The sequence below is a fragment of the Xenopus tropicalis genome, chromosome 3 (genome assembly GCF_000004195.4).
Source record: "Xenopus tropicalis strain Nigerian chromosome 3, UCB_Xtro_10.0, whole genome shotgun sequence".
In the NCBI taxonomy this organism is placed as follows: Eukaryota; Metazoa; Chordata; class Amphibia; order Anura; family Pipidae; genus Xenopus; species Xenopus tropicalis.
The window spans coordinates 52,849,451-52,868,418 of record NC_030679.2 but is presented as its reverse complement, the minus strand read 5'-3'; the positions used below and the strand labels follow the sequence as shown (position 1 = coordinate 52,868,418).

Below are 18,968 nucleotides of genomic sequence, written 5' to 3'. Positions count from 1 at the left end.
TTTTTTTCTTTTTTACAGTGAGAAATGTGAAGTTGTTAAATTATTACTAGAAGCTTTTATATTGTCTAGTACAAACGTTTCAATGTGAGGTGCCTTTTAACTAGTAAGAAAATACTAGGCTACTGGTATTCATTCTTATAGTACGAGGTTGACCCAAGGACTACTCGAATTGCCATTTTGGAGTCTATAAAGTTTTTTTTCTCCTGTCAAATTGGTGTGACTGCTGTCATTTACAATTAATACAATCCACTTTTTTAAACTCCTTATAAAATATAGTTGTTGTTGCAGTTTGAATAATTTTTCAGCAAATGGCATGTATATTTAAACAGTACAGTGAAATTAGCAAAATTAAATTAGCAACATGATCACTCCACATGCTTTGCATCTTGCAAGGATGTGTCACAATATTTGTGATCTTTGAGCAATACTTATTGATCATGTCCCTCCATTAATATGAGATGGTGTTACCAACTTGTGTTACAGTGGGGATGCTGATGAACACTCAGTCCCAATGGCTTGTATTCCCTTTCTTTATAGTGCTTCATAATGATATTGCAATGTATTATAATAGAAGTTGATTTTTGTAATGGGGAGTTTTATATTTGAAGTGAGTTTGTTAGGCTTATTTTCACCTGCTGCTTGTTTGTAATGTATGCTTTGGGAAATGGGCACATTGCGGTTCTTAAATGTTAACGGTAAGTGTAAACAGCATAAAGCATTAAACTTGTGGGACATGCATGCAGGTAATTCGCCAAGACTGACTGATGTTACTGTATAACCTTTGTTTCTATTTCTGGTAAATGAAATAACTTAAAGTGCTCAGAGGAATGCATCAATCACAAACAAATACAGTAAGGATTTTATTACAATTTTGACCAACAAGTACTTTATTCAGTAAGCTGTTCTCTATACAGTTTTGCATTAGATATACTAAGACAGGAAGTGGTTTAGTACATAAAAAGAGTTTAGTGAGTACTAGATGTAAAAGCTTTTTTAAGTATATTTTGTTCAATGCCATGCTATATTGTGTCATAGAATGCAGTCAATAGCTAGTTTAAGATCAGCAGTGTTCTGCAAAAGTATGTTTAAACAATAATAATTATAAGGTCTGAGCAATATTTTCAGTTGAGGGACTGTGAATACTCTTCTCAGTTTTGTATAACAAACCATTGACATCTATACAAAAGGTCTGACTATTAGAATATGGATAGAAGTTTAAATATGCATATTGATAAAGCTTTAGCTCCTAGTTGTTGCTCTGTGCTGCAACCAAATACAATTGTAGAAATCCAAAAAATAGGAAAAAAGCTTCAGCAGGTTTGCTGCAAAACATTTATTGTGGGTAGTGGTAACACAACATGTTTCGAGTCAATACCCTTTATCAAGTGTACAAAGACCATAACCATGTGTCTAACGTGCAGTGGATTCGGTTCAACTGGACCTCCCTTCTGTTTTTAATGGATTTTTAAGGACATTGGATCAACACTTATGGATTTACTATTTGGACTGTATGCTTTATTCACTTTGCACTTATTTTTGATCATCTTATATATTATTGTTTTAACAAAGCTATGCACATTGTAGCATTATTTATGCTTAATCGCTGCACTATCACTTTAATGTTAATGTATAATGAAGCATTACTTTGCTTAACATTGTGGCATTATCTATGCTTAATCGCTGCACTATCGCTTTAATGTTAATGTATAATAAAGCATTACTTTGCTTAACTGTAGCATTTTTTTCACAAGCTATATTATATAATGACCCATCACTTATGTTAAACTATTGTACTATCACTTTATGGAGTTTCCTGAAATGCTGTGTGCTTGGTGGGTCATAGGTCAATTTGGCTTTAAATGAGAACACATGGTTATGGTCTTTGTACACTTGATAACGCTGTGTTACCACTACCCACAATAAATGTTTTGCAGCAAAGCTGCTGAAGCTTTTTTCCTATTTTTTGGATTTCTAGCTTGAAAAGTATGCCATTTCTTCTGCTGTATTGCCTGGTCATGTGTGGTGTAATTAGTAGCTGGTTTCCAACATGGCATAATAAAAAGGCCCCATAGAGTGTGTGCCATAATGTGGGGAATCTCCTTTGACCAAATACAGTCCAATTAGGAGCAAAGTGGCATTTACTTATACACTGTAAAAAGATGCCTTCATGTTGCAATCAGGCTAAAAACATCCAATTACAAATAAGGAACAGAATGTGTTAACTGTTTCTCATTTACTGACTGTTGTTTTAAAATATCTCAGGGAAAATTACCACTGAAGTACCTAAAAATTCAAGGGCTACACCCATTAGGAGGGCATAAAAGTATAACGCAGAATATGCTGTATTAGCACTTGCAAATCTATTGAGATCCAAAGCATATTGCAAAGTGTACTGCCTTAAACTCTATTTCAGTGGTGCACAAAAATGAGAACCTTAATTAGAGCTGAGCAAGTTCTTTGAAGGCAAGTCAACTTCACTTAAAGTCAAAGAAAAATGTAAATGAGAGTCAAACTGAAGACATTATTCTAATGAAATACACTAAATGAAAGAGGATAGTTAATGGTCTTCTCTGAGGTTCCAGATCATTGGCAAACTGGATAAGTCATTTCTTCTGAATAAGCAAATACTCCTGCAAATGCTTAAAAGGGAGGAAAGCCTATGAAGTGCAGTTTTTATTGACGCACTTTGTTTTTATGCCTCTGGTGTAATCCTCTACTAGTACATCATACATATGATCATTTCTGCAATAATGTATGCACCCCTGAACCTGTAATATATTGCTGGGTAGTGATGAGACTAGCTGGGAGCCGAAACATTAGGTAGGGAAGCAGGGGAGTGTTAAAGGCTGTGCTGCCAGGAAAGTGATGCTAAAATACAAAATAAATTTTGTTATATGGGGGCTTCATTCTAGACCTTTCATAGTCTTGCAACAAAATGGTGTTCAAGGGAAAAATTCGGATTGGAAACGAAAATTTCTGAAGATCGCAAATATCACGAAAATGCTTACGAAAAAATCGTATTGGTCACGCTAATATCGTATTGGCAATCCAAAAGTCACAAAATTTTCACACCGAATGATTGTAAACAGCGGCAAAACCAATCTGATTTTTTCGCACTAAAAAAAAAGGCACGAAAGCGGCGAAAAAGTTGCGCAATTTACGAAGAAGTCGCAGAAAATACGATTGGACCGATCGAACGAACGCTCGGAGCATTCGTAATTAGGTAAATGTGCCCTCTAGTGTTATAGTAAACAGTCAAGATAAATGCAAATGTGTAGCCTGCAAAAATGAAAAAAAAATCTTGACATATATTTGTCACACTACAGATAACTATGCATATTGGACTAGTTTATCTCCGTGTGTGCTGCTGTACCTCAACTATGTGATTATTAGTGGTGCAGTGGTATGACCTGTTATGGCCATTCATAATCTATTGTGATTATATTCACTGGAATTGTCTCTAACTTTCGTAATAGTTTTTAAACAGAATACTAGTAACGAGTGAATTTTTTTGCCAGGTTTCACTGTAAAAAAAAATGGCCAAAGACTCCAGTGGGCGCAAAGAAAAGTTCTAGCCACAAAAAAACACCCATTGACCCATTTTGCAAATTTTTCAGCAAAGCAAAACAGGACAGATTTACTCATGACTACAGAGTACTAAAGACATTCACATACTAGAACTGGAGAGAAATACACAAAGGGGTGTATTTAGTAACATCGGAGACAAACATCACTGGTGATATTGCCCATAGCAACCAATTAGATCTTTGCTTTTGTTTTCTAACTTGTAGGTTACCATTAAAAACTAATTGCTGATCGGTTGTTATGGACTACATCACTCCAGTGTCCCAAAGTATTTACCCTAGTCCTTTATGGGTACCAAACAGACGCTTTTACTGGTTTACTGAAGTAAAAAAATCCAACCAAACCTGTGATTGGTTGATATGCATATCTAGACCAGGACAGAATTTACCCATGTGTATGCATAAACTTTTTTGCAGCTTACTAATCATTTGACATCTTGGGATGTGAAAGCTGTGTCGTAGCCTTTGTCTCAGTCCTAGTGAGCTCAAGGGCCTGGAGACATATTTTGATATTCAGTATAAAAAATATGTTCAACTGTTAAAGTTAAGGTGTTTAAGCAAATAAAGATTAATGGAATAAAATTGCAATTATTAGTATTTAGACAGTGTATTACTTGCAAAAGATTCGCAGTATTACATGTGCTAATATCAATTGAAGTATTGTTTATTCAGCAAAGACACATGATTTTGGGGGGACACTATGCCTTCCTAAGATGACAAGCATCTACATGACCAACACTCCTTTCACTCATGAAGGTCAGGTGTGTCTGTAGTGAAAAATTGCATACATAAACTCTTTAAAATGTGCTGGGGCTTAATGAAGACACTTATATAACATAAATCAGCACTTAATTAACCTGTTTCAATGCACTGCTACACAGGGGTTGTCTGTAATTATCAGTATGTTTGCATTTGCCAGTATTCTAAAGAGCAACATTATTATTGATGATTTGCTTTTACTGCATTTATAAAATCCCTTTTGACTATAAGTGTACTGTCCATGTAAATGAATGAAAAGTCTAATAGCTTTATACAGCAACTCCTGGCTGGCCCCGTGCCATATGTTTGTCTGGTAAAAGGCTCATTTCGAGGAAAGATGTGAACGCTGCCTCACTGGGGCCCCAGAGCAAATCACTTGTCAGGGCATGTTTAACTAGATGTTCATTTCCAAATGTTCAGTAGTTTGCTGTATAAAAGCATCATACCAAGCAGACTCCTTTCAAAAGTGGTAAATAATATAAATAATATATAAATGAGGGGTTGATTCTTTGAACTGGAGGATTGTCCTGTGTTTTCCTCTGACTTGGGGGAGAGCATATTGTATATTTCCCTCAGAGGGGGTTGCAGTCCCAAATCGACATGTATTTACTCTCATTGCCACTTCTTTTTTCCTTCAGCTGTCTGACAGTCTAAATTTAAGGTGTTGACATAATAGTTTCAGTTTCTATAAACCCTAAAAAAACACATTTTATTATATATTAGTTAAATGGACTGAAACAAAAGTATCAAACATGGTGATCAAAGAGAAACAGGTTAGGATGGTGCTGCTATTCTAATTAAGAGACTGGATAAACATTATGGTATTATCTCAAACCACACACACAGATACCATGTCTCCTTTAGGGCTCTGGCACACGGGCGACTAATCCCTCCGAACTACCATCCCACCGGCGAACATGTAAGTCGCCGGTGGGATGGCAGGTGATGGCAACACGGGGAGATTAGTCGCCCGCGAACAGGGAGTTTTGTCACGGGCGACTAATCTCCCCGTGTGCCAGAGCCCTTAACAAGTCTTTATTAACAGATAGAGATCATACAGCCGATTCACTAAAGTGCATTAAAACGTGCGCTAATTATAGCATGCGTTAAAAATGTATTGCGTCTAATTTTTCACGTCTTAATGCACGATTTACTAAAAGCATACTTGCGTTTAGACGCAATGCTGCTTGCGTTATTTAAGCCGCAAAGACTATTTTCGTGCGGTATTTGACGGAATGCGCGCTAATCAACACATCGCGCACAAATGGTCACTGCGTGCGAACAAACGCACGCCATATTAGCCATACACAACATTACTTTCGTAAAACTACTTTTATGAAAATGACCAGCCTGGAGGCTGCATCACTCTAGGGCCAACACATACTTGAATAAATAACACCGCAAAGTCCATATTTTATTGCCAAAAGCTCATTAACTGTACTTTTCTATAATTACCGCCTGCTTCAAGTAGGTGTTAATTTTCGCACAGACAATGCGATATTTAGCACGTGTTTGCGAATCATGCGTTAGTATTATTTCTGCGTGCTAATTAACGCAATGCGGTAAAATTAACGCACGCGATGTGCGACTTAACGCATGCGATATTAAAGCGAATTGCGCATTTTATTTCTGCGTCAATTTTAACGCAAAAAAAAGTGCGATAAAACTTATCGCACTTTAGTGGTCAACCCTCATGTCACATGATACCAGATCAGTATGGGATCAGTGTGACAGCATACCAACTAATACACATCGGCACACTACACCTTTATTAGCTAGGACATCTCTGGACAACAATTATTTAATATTGAGAAACATGCTTGGAAACCCTTTAAAAGGGTCAACAAGCAATTGCATGTGTTTTTTATTTCTCTAATATATAGATTTCTACTAGAAAGTGCTACTGCAAGCCCATATTAGTATAGCATAGCCTATACTTTTTCAGCTCTTTTTTAGGGCTGAAAATCTCGGTTTATACTCGAGTATATACGGTAATAAAATAGATAAGAAACTGAACTAATGATGTTTCCACTTATCATCCAATAAACATATTTAACATCCTGATAGATGACACTAGTCTTTAGAAAGTATTATCATCATAGTGCCTGGATTTATTTCATTTCTATTTGACCTCATATACTTTTTATGTTTGAAATATGGCCTTACTTTAAAAAATTTGAAGAAAGACCCTTTTTCCTTCAACTTAGGCCTAAAATTCTTCTACACATTTGTATACTTTCATGACTTGGTTTCCATTAGGGATGCACTGAACGCAGGATTTGCTTCGAGATTCGGCCAAGATTCGGCCTTTTTCAACAGAATTCGGATTCAGCTGAATCCATGCCTCTGGCCGAACCAAATCTGAATCGTTAAAATCATGTGTCTTTTTGCCACATAAACACAAAAGTTGAAAATTTCGTCACTGCATGCAGTTCTCTTTGGCCCTTTCTTGTCCTAATTTGTATATGCAAATTGGGATTCAGTTTGGTATTCAGCCGAATCTTTCACAAAGTATTCGGGGTTTGGCCAGGTGCTAAAATGGTGTATTCAGTGCATCCCTAGTTCCATAACATCTTACCAACTGTTGTCCCAGTCACCCATAACTCTTCCTTGAGTTCTGTTCTCAGCTCAGTTCCTGGAATAATCTATGTCACTTATGGGCACTGATTTCTCACACTCTATTAAAGTTTTTACCTCTTGTTTTTCTTACAAGACTATACGGTTGATTCACTAAAGGTTGATAAGCGTTATTGCGGGATTCGCTAAAGTATTATCGTAAGTAAGTATCGTAAGTCGCATATCGCATGCGCTAAATAACGCATGATCGTAAGGCGTTAATTTTAACGCATTGCATTAATTCTCGTGCAGAAATAATACTAACGCATGATTCACAAACACATAGACGTGGTAAATATCGCATTAGTCTGTGCGAAAATTAACACCTACTTGGGGCAGGCGGTAATTATAGAAAAGTACAGTTAATGTATGTGTTGGCCCTAGAGTGATGCAGCCTCCAGTTTGCAGGGAAATGGTCATTTTCAGAACAGCAGTTTTAGAAAGTAATGGCGTCTATGGCTAATATGGCGTGCATTTTTTCACACGCGGTAACAATTTGTGCGCGCTGCGTTAATTAGCCCGTGTTGCGTCAAATACCGCACAAAAATAGTCTTCACGACTTAAATAACGCATCTAAATTAACGCAAGTATCCTTTTAGTGAATTGTGCGTCGCGAAAAATAAGACGCAATAAAAATAAGATGCAATGCTATAAATAGTGCTCGTTTTAAAGCACTTTAGTGAATCAACCCCTATGTCTCTTTTATTTTACTACTGTTTGTTAAGTCCTGAACATACATACATACATATATACATTACAGAAGATATACCTTTTTCCTAACACTCTTTTTTGTACCCCACGTTCTTTAAAGTATTCTCCTCAAACATATTTAAAGCTTCACAAGAATAATGATATGGCAATGAATCCACTAGTGCTTGTTGTACGGTTAACATAGGGAGATAAGCATGCATATGTTTGCAATCTACAATATTAAAAGTGTAGATAATCTGTATATGCTGCTAACCGACCTCCCTAACTCCCATCTTTCCCCCCTACAGTCTATATTAAACACTGCTGCCAGAATTCTCCTCCTCTCATCAGAGGGAGAGTTCAGGCCCTTCCCCTGCTAAAGTCCTTATCGTGGCTTCCTATCAAACAAAGAATAGTGTACAAACTCCTTCTCTTAACCTTCAAAGCCCTCCATTCCTCTGCTCCTCACTACATCTCTTCCCTTGTGTCTCCGTACGTTCCTGGCCGACTCCTTCGTTCCTCGCAGAGCAATCGTTTGGTTGCGCCCCCCACTACTACTGCTGTTTCCCGCCTTAAACCTTTCTGCCTTGCTGCCCCTTACATTTGGAATGCCCTCCCTGATTTCCTCCGGAGAGAATCCTCCCTCTGTCTTTTTAAATCTAAACTTAAAGACTACCTTTTGGAGCACTCACCCAGCACCTGATCTGGGAACTGGCACTTATATTGTAGTGTCACCCACTGTGACCTATAGCACTTACATTTGCCCATTTGTGTCTGTTAGTTACCCCTCCCATATATATTGTAAGCTCTACGGGGCAGGGACCTCATTCATCTTGTTTCTGACTCTTATTGCAAATGTACCTTGTATTTATTTGTATTTATTGTTGTACTTTGTATTTATCCATTATCTTTAACCCCCTGTTTGTATTAATGTATTCTACTGTACAGCGCTGCGTACAAAAGTAGCGCTTTATAAATAAAGATATACATACATACATATATTTAATGCCTCCAACAATGACCACGTGAACAAAAAAACAGAAACCAGATGTAGACAGGCTTGATTTTGTTCTTGCTGGAACATCCTTTTGTATTAATTGGCTGCTGGTCAGGTGGAGCAAAAGAGTCCCAAAATAGTTGCGCTATATTTGGGGAAATTCAATTTAATCAACTACTGTAGGTCTAAGAAACAAAATCTATGTTTGTGTTGAATGCCCAGGGATAAAAATATGTTCAGTTCTAAATATCATAAACAAATCTGCCAGATTGAAAGATTTTACCCTGACTTACACAGGAACTCAGAGTTTTATAACATGAAAGACTTGTACAAATAAATTCACCACTGTGAAGCTGTTTTATAGAGGCTACATAAAAATAACTGTACTTTTTCATCTAAAAGCAAATATTCTGCTTTTAAAATGTTCTATATGTACTGAATATTTTTTATTTACTTATGTTGCTATGTTTTTAGCTATCGTATGTGTTTAACCATACATATAATATCACTTACAAAGGTGAAGGTGCTTCTGTGATGTCTATGTTGGGAAAACCAATGTGTCACATACGCTAATATTCATGAGGCATCTATATCAAATGGACTCTAATAGGGGTTTTCATGCATAACACAATGGTACATACCTGTATAGAATGATATATGCCTGCAAGTACTTCTGAAATTCTATACAGTAATGAAAGGTGTATGAAAGATTAAACCACCAATTGCTTATCAGCATAAACCTCCCAATGGAATAACTTTCTATTACCAGCAGTTGTATCATCCTCTCTTCCTATATCCACTATCCCTATCCTTTTTCATGTGAAACCTGTAAATCTGTAGTTGCCATCATCTTTTTAGTTGCCTACTTAGTGAAAAGGCAATAATAAATTTGCTGTTTTCCAATTATCAGAAACATTTAAAAACTTCATATTTTTTACTGATGTTTTGCATCTACTAATTTCTTGCACATAGGTAAAAACATCAAGCACCGGGTGAAGTGTAGAATTTGGTTGAGCTAAGTCTTTAGCACATAGTGACTTAGCACTAAATCAGTCACAATAGCCAGGATTCCAATCTATATAACCCCCCCCCTCCCAAGTACTACTAGCCTTCAATCACCAATATTCCATGTTAAGTTAAGGCAGTGGTTCTCAACCTCCCTAATGCTGCAACCCTTTAATACAGTTCCTCATGTTGTGGTGACCCCCAACCATAAAATTATTCCTAAGACCAACGAAAATATGTGTTTTCCGATGGTCTTAGGTGACCCCTGTGAAAGGGTCGTTCGACCCCCAAAGGGGTCCCGACCCACAGGTTGAGAACCGCTGAATTAAGGTTTCTGGTAGTTGAATGAGTGAAGACTGAACTGTTCTAAAATGTCCTGATCTACTTTAAAAAAAAGTGTGTTGGTAATGATGGGGACAAAAATCAATTAAAGTGATTACAGGGAAATGCTGTGTTCATTTTTAGCTCATATTGCAAAAAATGAATAGACTATCAAGTTCTTTATGCAATCGGCTTGTCGATTATCGATTCATTCTGCTGCTTTGGAGCTAAGGCTCTTGGCACACACAGTAATTTTAGGACTTTTGCCCGCAGTGATTTGTTTCTAGTTGTAGAGAGAATAAAAGTTGCTAAGTTTGCTACTGGTCTAATCACCAATAGAAACAATCAGCAGGTGAAATTATCTATTTGGAGAACAGATTCCAATCATTTAGATTCCATGCTTGCATATCACATATGTAAATGGGGACAATTCATTATAGTTTTTGTATCTAAAGAGCATTTTGGAAAGTTTAAAGAGGCGCTGTCATAAACTGTTAACTTTTACATTTATGAACGCTTGATCTTTATATCCCAAAACCATGTGGGAGTTTCCAAACTCTCATGTGGTTTCTTTATATGAACAGCCTGATTTATGCAAATCGGGTTTTTCGAATGAGGAAACCACGTGAGAATTTGGAAACTCCCGTATGGCCTTGTGATACGAATGTTTGAGCCCGAAGGCTTTCTTAGAAATCTGGTGCTTAATTTCAGTGCATAGATATGAGTTATGTTTACTCTTTGTGCACTTTGTTGGGTAAGACAGTTCGTAGGTTGACCCTAACAGGAAAGGAGTAAAACTATGACTTGTTTAATTGTTTATATAATACAATTATCCTTTAATTTAATTGTGGATAAATAGATTACATGTAAGGGGATATATAGATTCAGTTATATGACATTTATAATGATTCTGTTGTATTTGTTCTGTTTCTTCTTTATCTACTTGTAGAAATGATGTGTGAAGTAATGCCGACGATAAACGAGGACACCCCTATGAGCCAAAGGGGGTCCCAAAGCAGTGGCTCGGACTCGGATTCTCATTTTGAACAGCTGATGGTGAACATGCTGGATGAAAGGGATCGCCTCCTGGACACACTGCGTGAAACACAGGAAAGCCTTGGACTTGCTCAGCAAAGACTACAGGATGTTATCTATGACAGAGATTCACTCCAGCGACAGCTAAATTCTGCACTGCCACAGGTATGACAATGGCTCCCATTAATCAGCAAGTATTTTCACACTTGTCTTTTCGTCACAGAAAGAAATGCAGCCCAGTCGAAGTGCTTTTAATCATTTCTATAAATCCTAAAGAAAAACCATACTACTTTCAGCAACTTGATATTTTCATTCTAGAGGCTTAGTAGGCGGAAGTCTTGCATATACTCAAAGTATAGTTCTGATGAATGTTTTCATTATAAATCTACTGTAACCTAACACTTCAATTTTAAAGTCAAGTTGTCTTTTTTTGTATGCAGCTTAGGTAGATGCTGATGGCAATTGTTGTTCAATATGATCTAGAGATGGGGTCCCCAACCTTTTTAACCAGTGAGCCACATTCAAATGTAAAAAGAGTTGGGGAGCAACATAAGCATAAAAATGTTCCTGGGGGATTTAAATTAGTGCTGTCTTTGGTGGTTTTTTAGCTCCTATATGGACTGGCAGCCTACAGAAAACTTTGTTTGGCAGTACACCAGGTGTATTTGCAAATAAACTGTGCCACCAAACCAGAAATCTGAGGCCACTGGGAGCAACATCAAAGGGGTTAGTGAGCAACATGTTGCTTGTGAGCCACTGGTTGGGGATCACTGATCTAAAAGGACACGGGTTGGCAGGTAATGGCGTTTTTAGATGCAGTGTGAGCCACACTACAAAAAATCGATCTATGGATGTTTGGATATCTTAAGTCAATAGACAGACAAAGCCTTTTCGTGTAATCTTTATTAGCACGATGATGGGCACTAACATGAAATTAGTGTGAAAAGGTTGGAACTAAATCTTGGAGTGAGTCACTTAAAACACAATAAAACAACATGAGAAAGCTGTACAGATGCACTTCCTAATTAGAAGAGAAATTGCCCCATTAGAAGTGAAAACAAAGAACCAGACCATTGATAGCAAAGATCTAATTATATTTCTAATGAAATGACAGAAGCAATTGATATATTACATTCACCAGTGTTATATGAAATGCAATTCTTTTATTTCTCAGAGTCCAAATGTCATATAAATATTGCTTTTAAGTAAAGTTAACAATTCAACAAAAGTATGTTCTAGAATGGCCTGTATGTATATATGTTACAGAGACAGAATCTCTTGTCCAGTGAGTGTGCATGGGTTCACACTGTATGTTCCTGTATGCCTCTATGTGTACATTAGACTTGCACTGATAGCTTGATGGGACAGGTAAAAAAATGTGCTTGAAAATGTCTGTTAATTGCTGCATGTAACTGGCAGCACTAATAGAGATGTGATAATAAAATATATTGGGTATATATGGATATCTTATATTAAACAAAAAGTGATTTTGAAGTGTATAGACAGTGGTGTAACTATAGCAGACACAGGCCCTGTGATAGTAGGGGACCCAGGGTGAGTAGGAGGCCTGCAAAAGAGGGGAGGAAGGAGGGGTTGTGGGTTAACTTAAAAAAAATTCTTCTCACTGGAGCCCGCTTCTGTTTATAAATATTGTTGGCATTATACTATAATCATAGGTGTGGCTTTATAGGACGTATTTATATACATTGTAAAGTATGAAAACACTACATCATATTTGCACAGATCACTGCTTCTTTTCCTCTTTATATTTACATGTAATAGTGGGACTGTTATTAGTTTTGCCTTGGCAGACACTTTTACTAGAGACGACAATGCAACAGGATTTCCATTTAATATTTACAAACACTGCAAATTTCTATTTTTATTCAAATATGACTGGTTTTAAAATGACTTAATTTTAAAATGACTTAATTATTCTAGTGCTTTAATCTGTTTGTCAATAATAATACTTGATACATTTTTTTTTTTAAATTGAAAATCTAATTTTTTTCAGTTTGACACAATATCTACCGTATTTTTCGCCCTATAAGACACTCCGGAATATAAGACACACCCAATTTTAAAGTAGGAAAATCTAAAAAAAAAAAGATTCTGAAGCAAATACTGTAGTAAAATATTTTATATCAACTGTATAAAGTTAATTGTCTCTGGGCTCGCACATAATGAGGCTTCCGCCAGGGCCCCCCCCAAGCATCCTTCAACTTCCCCCAGGGCCCCCCCAAGTATCCTTCAGCTTCCCCCAGGCCCCCCCCAAGCATCCTTCAGCTTCCTCCAGGGCCCCCCCAAGCATCCTTCAGCTTCCCCCAGGGCCCCCCCAGGTATCCTTCAGCTTCCCCCAGGCCCCCCCCAAGTATCCTTCAGCTTCCCCCAGGGCCCCCCCAAGTATCCTTCAGCTTCCCCCAGGCCCCCCCCCAAGTATCCTTCAGCTTCCCCCAGGGCCCCCCCAAGTATCCTTCAGCTTCCCCCAGGGCCCCCCCAAGTATCCTTCAGCTTCCCCCAGGCCCCCCCAAGTATCCTTCAGCTTCCTCCAGGGCCCCCCCAAGTATCCTTCAGCTTCCCCCAGGCCCCCTCCAAGCATCCTTCAGCTTCCTCCAGGGCCCCCCCAAGCATCCTTCAGCTTCCCCCAGGGCCCCCCCAAGTATCCTTCAGCTTCCCCCAGGCCCCCCCAAGTATCCTTCAGCTTCCCCCAGGCCCCCTCCAAGCATCCTTCAGCTTCCTCCAGGGCCCCCCCAAGCATCCTTCAGCTTCCCCCAGGGCCCCCCCAAGTATCCTTCAGCTTCCCCCAGGCCCCCCCAAGTATCCTTCAGCTTCCCCCAGGGCCCCCAAGTATCCTTCAGCTTCCCCCAGCCCCCCCCCAAGTATCCTTCAGCTTCCCCCAGGGCCCCCCCAAGTATCCTTCAGCTTCCCCCAGGGCCCCCCCAAGTATCCTTCAGCTTCCCCCAGGCCCCCCCCCCAAGTATCCTTCAGCTTCCTCCAGGGCCCCCCCAAGTATCCTTCAGCTTCCCCCAGCCCCCCCCAAGTATCCTTCAGCTTCCCCCAGGGCCCCCCCAAGTATCCTTCAGCTTCCCCCTGGGCCCCCCCAAGTATCCTTCAGCGTCCCCCAGGGCCTCCAAGCATCCTCCAGCTCCCCCACGGCACCCCAGCATTCTTCATCTTCCCCCAGGGCCCCCAAGCATCCTCCAGCTCCCCCACGGCACCCACAGCATACTTCAGCTTCCCCCCCCGGGCCCCCAAGCACCTTCCATTTCCCCCCAGCGGCCTCCGGCTCCCGTGATGTCTTCCTCTCTGTGCCGCGGCTCCCAGCGGCTTCTGTGCTTTTATAAGGTTGCGCCCTGTGCGTGTGACGTCAGTACGCACGGGCGCAACCTTATAAAAGCGAGTATGCGGCAGAGAGCCGCGGCACATAGAGGAAGACGCATTCGCCGTATAAGACGCACAAACTTTTCCCCCCCAGTTTTGGGGAAGAAAAAGTACGTCTTATACGGCGAAAAATATTTAAAGTGCCTTGAAGCTGCTGTCCTTCAAAATAATTTGTGTTAATCATGCTGCTCTGTTTTGTTCAGGTAGTCAAATGGTATTTCTCTGTAACAGCCATGCAAACATATCATAGGCTGCACTAGCAGCGCTGTCCAATTGTTAAAACTACTGCTTGGTATAGCTTTGGCATACATAGCTTTCGGCTTCTTTAGGACTGTTCATTAGGCTTTCTTGGTACTGCTATAGGGTTTGTGATCACTGAAGTGTAAATATACAGTAAATGAAAAAGTTAAGCAAATATATTTCTTTTAGAACACTGAAAATGAAAAATTAAACATTTAGATGATGACTGTATAAATACTGGAATATGCATAAGTGCTAAAGAACAAATAAAAATGTTTAATGATGTTGGGACAACAGGCATGACCTCATTGCTGCCAATGTGATTGGCTTTTATATTAAATAAAAATAATACATACATAAAGACAAGATATGAATGGCGAGTTCTTAGAAGATTAAACAGAATGCTTTAAACAGTTTTCAAAGTTGATCATTGCTTTATATGTATAATGTGCATTCAAAATATCTGCCAATACCCACTGGTGGCATAACTTCCTTACTGCTATGGACAGCACACATACAGTGCAAAGCATAGTGCCACCATCTGCATCAGAAATTGCTGGACAACAACTCCTAGACAATTCATTTTTATAGAGGGTTAAAGCATGGTCTGAGCTGTAGGTCCAGCAATAGCAAGGATTGATTTTTAAAGCAACACACTTTGAAAACCCAATCTGGAGTCGTACGAAATATCATTTGGAGATATGATGACTAAGAAGTTATTACTGAAATATGCCATGAAACTTTAAATGTAAAAAATGGGAAAAAACATATATAAGTAGGTCAACTAGTTTAATCTTTCAATAGGTTAGACAGAAGACAGAAGGTAAATTGAAAGTCTTTATAAGGCAGCAAACAAATATGCATTCACCTTAGAAGGAAGACAATTTATAAAAAACTTTTATTGGTTATAGTATTGGGTCTCTCACTTCAAATTCACCTTTTTCTCCACAGCTCCAAGGTCATTTCCTTGTCTTGCCCATAGACAAAAACTAAGCATATCCAAACTGAACTGATGTACTCCATCTTCTGTAACATAAACAACCTTTGCAGTCAGGGCTGCAGGGACGTAACTGCATCATGAAAGGATGCATGGAAAACCCTTGCTCATTTCTACCTGATATCATCATTACTAGAACTATCCTTTCAGTAAGACAGATGATGATTCAGACAGGAGTTCCCAAATTCCTTCAAAAAGTTCCTATCCGTCTACCCAGTTCCACCTCTTTACAAAGATTCTCCCTAATCTGAGTCTTCTTTACCTGACCTGATATTTGTTCTCAACAGGAACTGGTTTATTTATTTTTTTTTTTTTAAAGGACTCTTGCTGATGAGTAGCTTCTTGTTTCTGAATACAGAACTTAGCAGTCTTGCCTGCATCTGCATGATGGTCCCAACTTGTGCTGGTTGTCATTTCAATGCCAGTAAATTCCTTTCTTTTTCTTTTCCTTTCTCTGGTTTTAAATACACACCTCTCAAGGCATAAAAAGAAATGTAACATCTCCCTTTTGCGGAGTCTCACACCAGAATGGACTCAAAGCCGTAGGGGCTGATTTACTAACCCACGAATTCGAATCCGAATTGGAAAAATTCCGATTGGAAAACGAACATTTTGCGACTTTTTCGTATTTTTTGCGATTTTTTCGGCGCCTTTACGACTTTTCGGAAATTATCGCGACTTTTTCGTTACCAATACGATTTGCGCGAAAAAACGCGAGTTTTTCGTAGCCATTCCGAAAGTTCGGACGCATTCGGCCCGTTCGTGAGTAAGTAAATGGGCCCCTTAGAGTACATTTATTTTAATTTAAGAATATTATTGCCTTTTCGTATTTGTATAAGCTTTGCCAGTTCCAGAGAAGTAAGTGGCATAGTTCTCAGTTTAATAATCCTTTTAAAAGTAGTATAATTTTATTGTTGATATGAAAACAAATATGCAGAGCCTGTAATACTTTTCTGTTGAATAGAATAATGATACGTTTGTACATCTCTTTATGGAATTAGATTATGCCATTTGAGCAAGTCCCTAAAACGCCATATAATGATTCCCTCTTTGTTACCAGCAGAAACAAGACCATTATATATGCTTAGCACAAGAGCAAAATGAATATAATTTTGCAGTTCTACTTTAATACAGATTGTGCTTTTTAAATTTGACGTTTTGATAATCAAATAAGCCTGGATTTCCCAAAAAGCACAAGAGACAGGTGATGGCTGACCTTTAATTTTTTTTTCAGTACTTATACATTGGGGGCCTTTCTGTATTTTTTTCTGTATTATTAGTAGGCTCATTAGCTTGAGGCAACCACACATTATGCCCATGCTATGGATATAAGTGTTGCATCTATTCTGTGTGATTATCAGCTGCTCTCTCAGCAAGGGGCCCCAGCAATTTCAGTAGACAGGACAGCCTAATTAGTTTACTTATATTGCATTGCAAATACTTCCAATGACTTTATGGCATAGGCATCCCGGCACCAGTGGTAATTGGTTCAGCACAGGATACTTGGGGCACTTAGTACTTTCATCCTTACCCCTGCCATATATTAAAGTGTAAGTACAAAGACTGTATGACAGGTAAGCAGTCTGGGGTGTGACTGGCCAGCTGCATATCATTCATCAGTACAGCTGTGCTACTAAATATACAAGCTCCTGGCAGCTTCAGAATAAATGTATAAAGTTAAATCAAAGCTGCTGGTGAAGAGAAACCAAATAGACAATAAAAGTAACCATAACACCATCTACTAATTACAGTTTTACATTTGTGCCTTAACAAATTCTGGTAATACTATAGGGAAACAAATGAACAGTTAAAAAAAAAAACAGTATGCAGATGCAGTCTTTAAAGCACCTCTGAATACAATTGTTTTTAACCCCCAAAGCAGCAATTTTTCCCAGAATTCCAGCATTGTTGGCAGTACTGTCGGGTAATTGTACCTGACACAATTGTTAAGTTCAAAAGTCTAGTTGGTGTAATTTCTGGTGTTCAGCTTGAGAGTGATTTGTGCATCTGATTCTTTTGACGTGTCTATGCTGTAGCTCATGGGTTCCTAAGCAGCAGTAGGTGCAACAGTGATCGGTTTAAAACAGGAGGCAGCAGCGATAAATACATGATACTGAAAGCAAGAAGTGCACATTGACAGTATTTTTAATGAATGGGGTGTTTGGCACAATTGACTGTTGGGAAATTTGTGGGCCCACTGCATAGCAGTAAATAAATTACCCCTATAGAGCTCATTTACTTATTGTTTCAGGGAGCTCTGTCTTCATAAGTGTTGTAAGGAAACATTGCCCTGTTATTGTTTTACAGTACTGTGTTTGATTTGTATACTGCATATCACTGTCTTCTCTGTGAAGCAGAACTAGTACAACACATACAGACATAAATGCAAATATGACAGTAGTTTGTCATTATTATACATGTTCCTCCTTGAATTCTCTTTACATGGCATAGTCTAACATTTCTATAAACAGCTCCAACCTGCTATAGAAACGAAATGACTGTTTGGCTAGAACAGTAAAGAGACAATAGCCGTACAGTCATTGCTTATTCAGAAGACAAGGTTTAAGGCACTTCTTAGGCAAGGCTTAACTTGTCTGGAAAGAAAATCAGGGAAAATCTCTTCAGAAAAATTGTATAAATCCAAATTCCATTTGAATTAAAAAATGAAGAAAAAAATAAAAGAATCTATTGGTAATAAACCAATATATAATACATTTAAAATAGTCATATTTTTGTTTATATATATCTTAAAAAGAATGACAACTTACCTTATTGAAGTTGTGCACAATTGCAGCTTGTGCTATAAATGAATAACTAAAATATGAATTTGAACTCTTAAAGCAGATGCCTTTTTCTTTCAGTATTTCATTGCAGGGTTTTACAATAAATGTAAGAAAAAACATAATATTCCAACAAATAGGAGAATAATTTAGCTGTGTGTGTGTACTGTACCCTTATTATCTTCCTTTATCATCTCCAGGGGCATCTCTTGGGATCTGAATGGTGGTGGAATGAGTTGGGGCATGCAAGCTAAAGGCCTTTCTGCCTACATCCCATCCTTTCTGTATAAGTACTGCCAAAAGTAGATCCCATGCAGAATGAGGGTCTCCCAGGATTGAACCCATGGGCATGTGGAGCATAATCTGGGAGAGAAGCAAAGTGCAAAAAACAAGACACTCTGTACCTGTTTATTGCAGTTTTCACTTCCTATTAGACATGAAGCAAACGAAAAGTGGCAATGCAAGGCATGCCAATTATTTCAGTTATGCCATTTTGTGGAGACAATGCAGAAATGTATAAGACTTTTTTCAGACATCTGTAATAATAATCTTGAATTTAGTAG

At 38.5% G+C, this 18,968-nt stretch overlaps 1 protein-coding gene across 3 annotated transcripts in view; it reads left to right on the top strand.

Moving 5' to 3' along the window:
- The window catches only part of ppfia2 (protein tyrosine phosphatase, receptor type, f polypeptide (PTPRF), interacting protein (liprin), alpha 2), a 209,640-nt gene that overhangs the window by 14,291 nt on the left and 176,381 nt on the right, over positions 1 to 18,968 (top strand). For all 3 annotated transcript variants that reach the window (XM_031898888.1, XM_031898887.1, XM_031898889.1), the window contains exon 2: positions 10,922 to 11,172. In XM_031898888.1, the coding sequence (XP_031754748.1) occupies positions 10,924 to 11,172 (249 nt within the window). In that variant the 5' untranslated portion in view covers positions 10,922 to 10,923. The remainder of the gene's footprint in view (positions 1 to 10,921; positions 11,173 to 18,968) is intronic.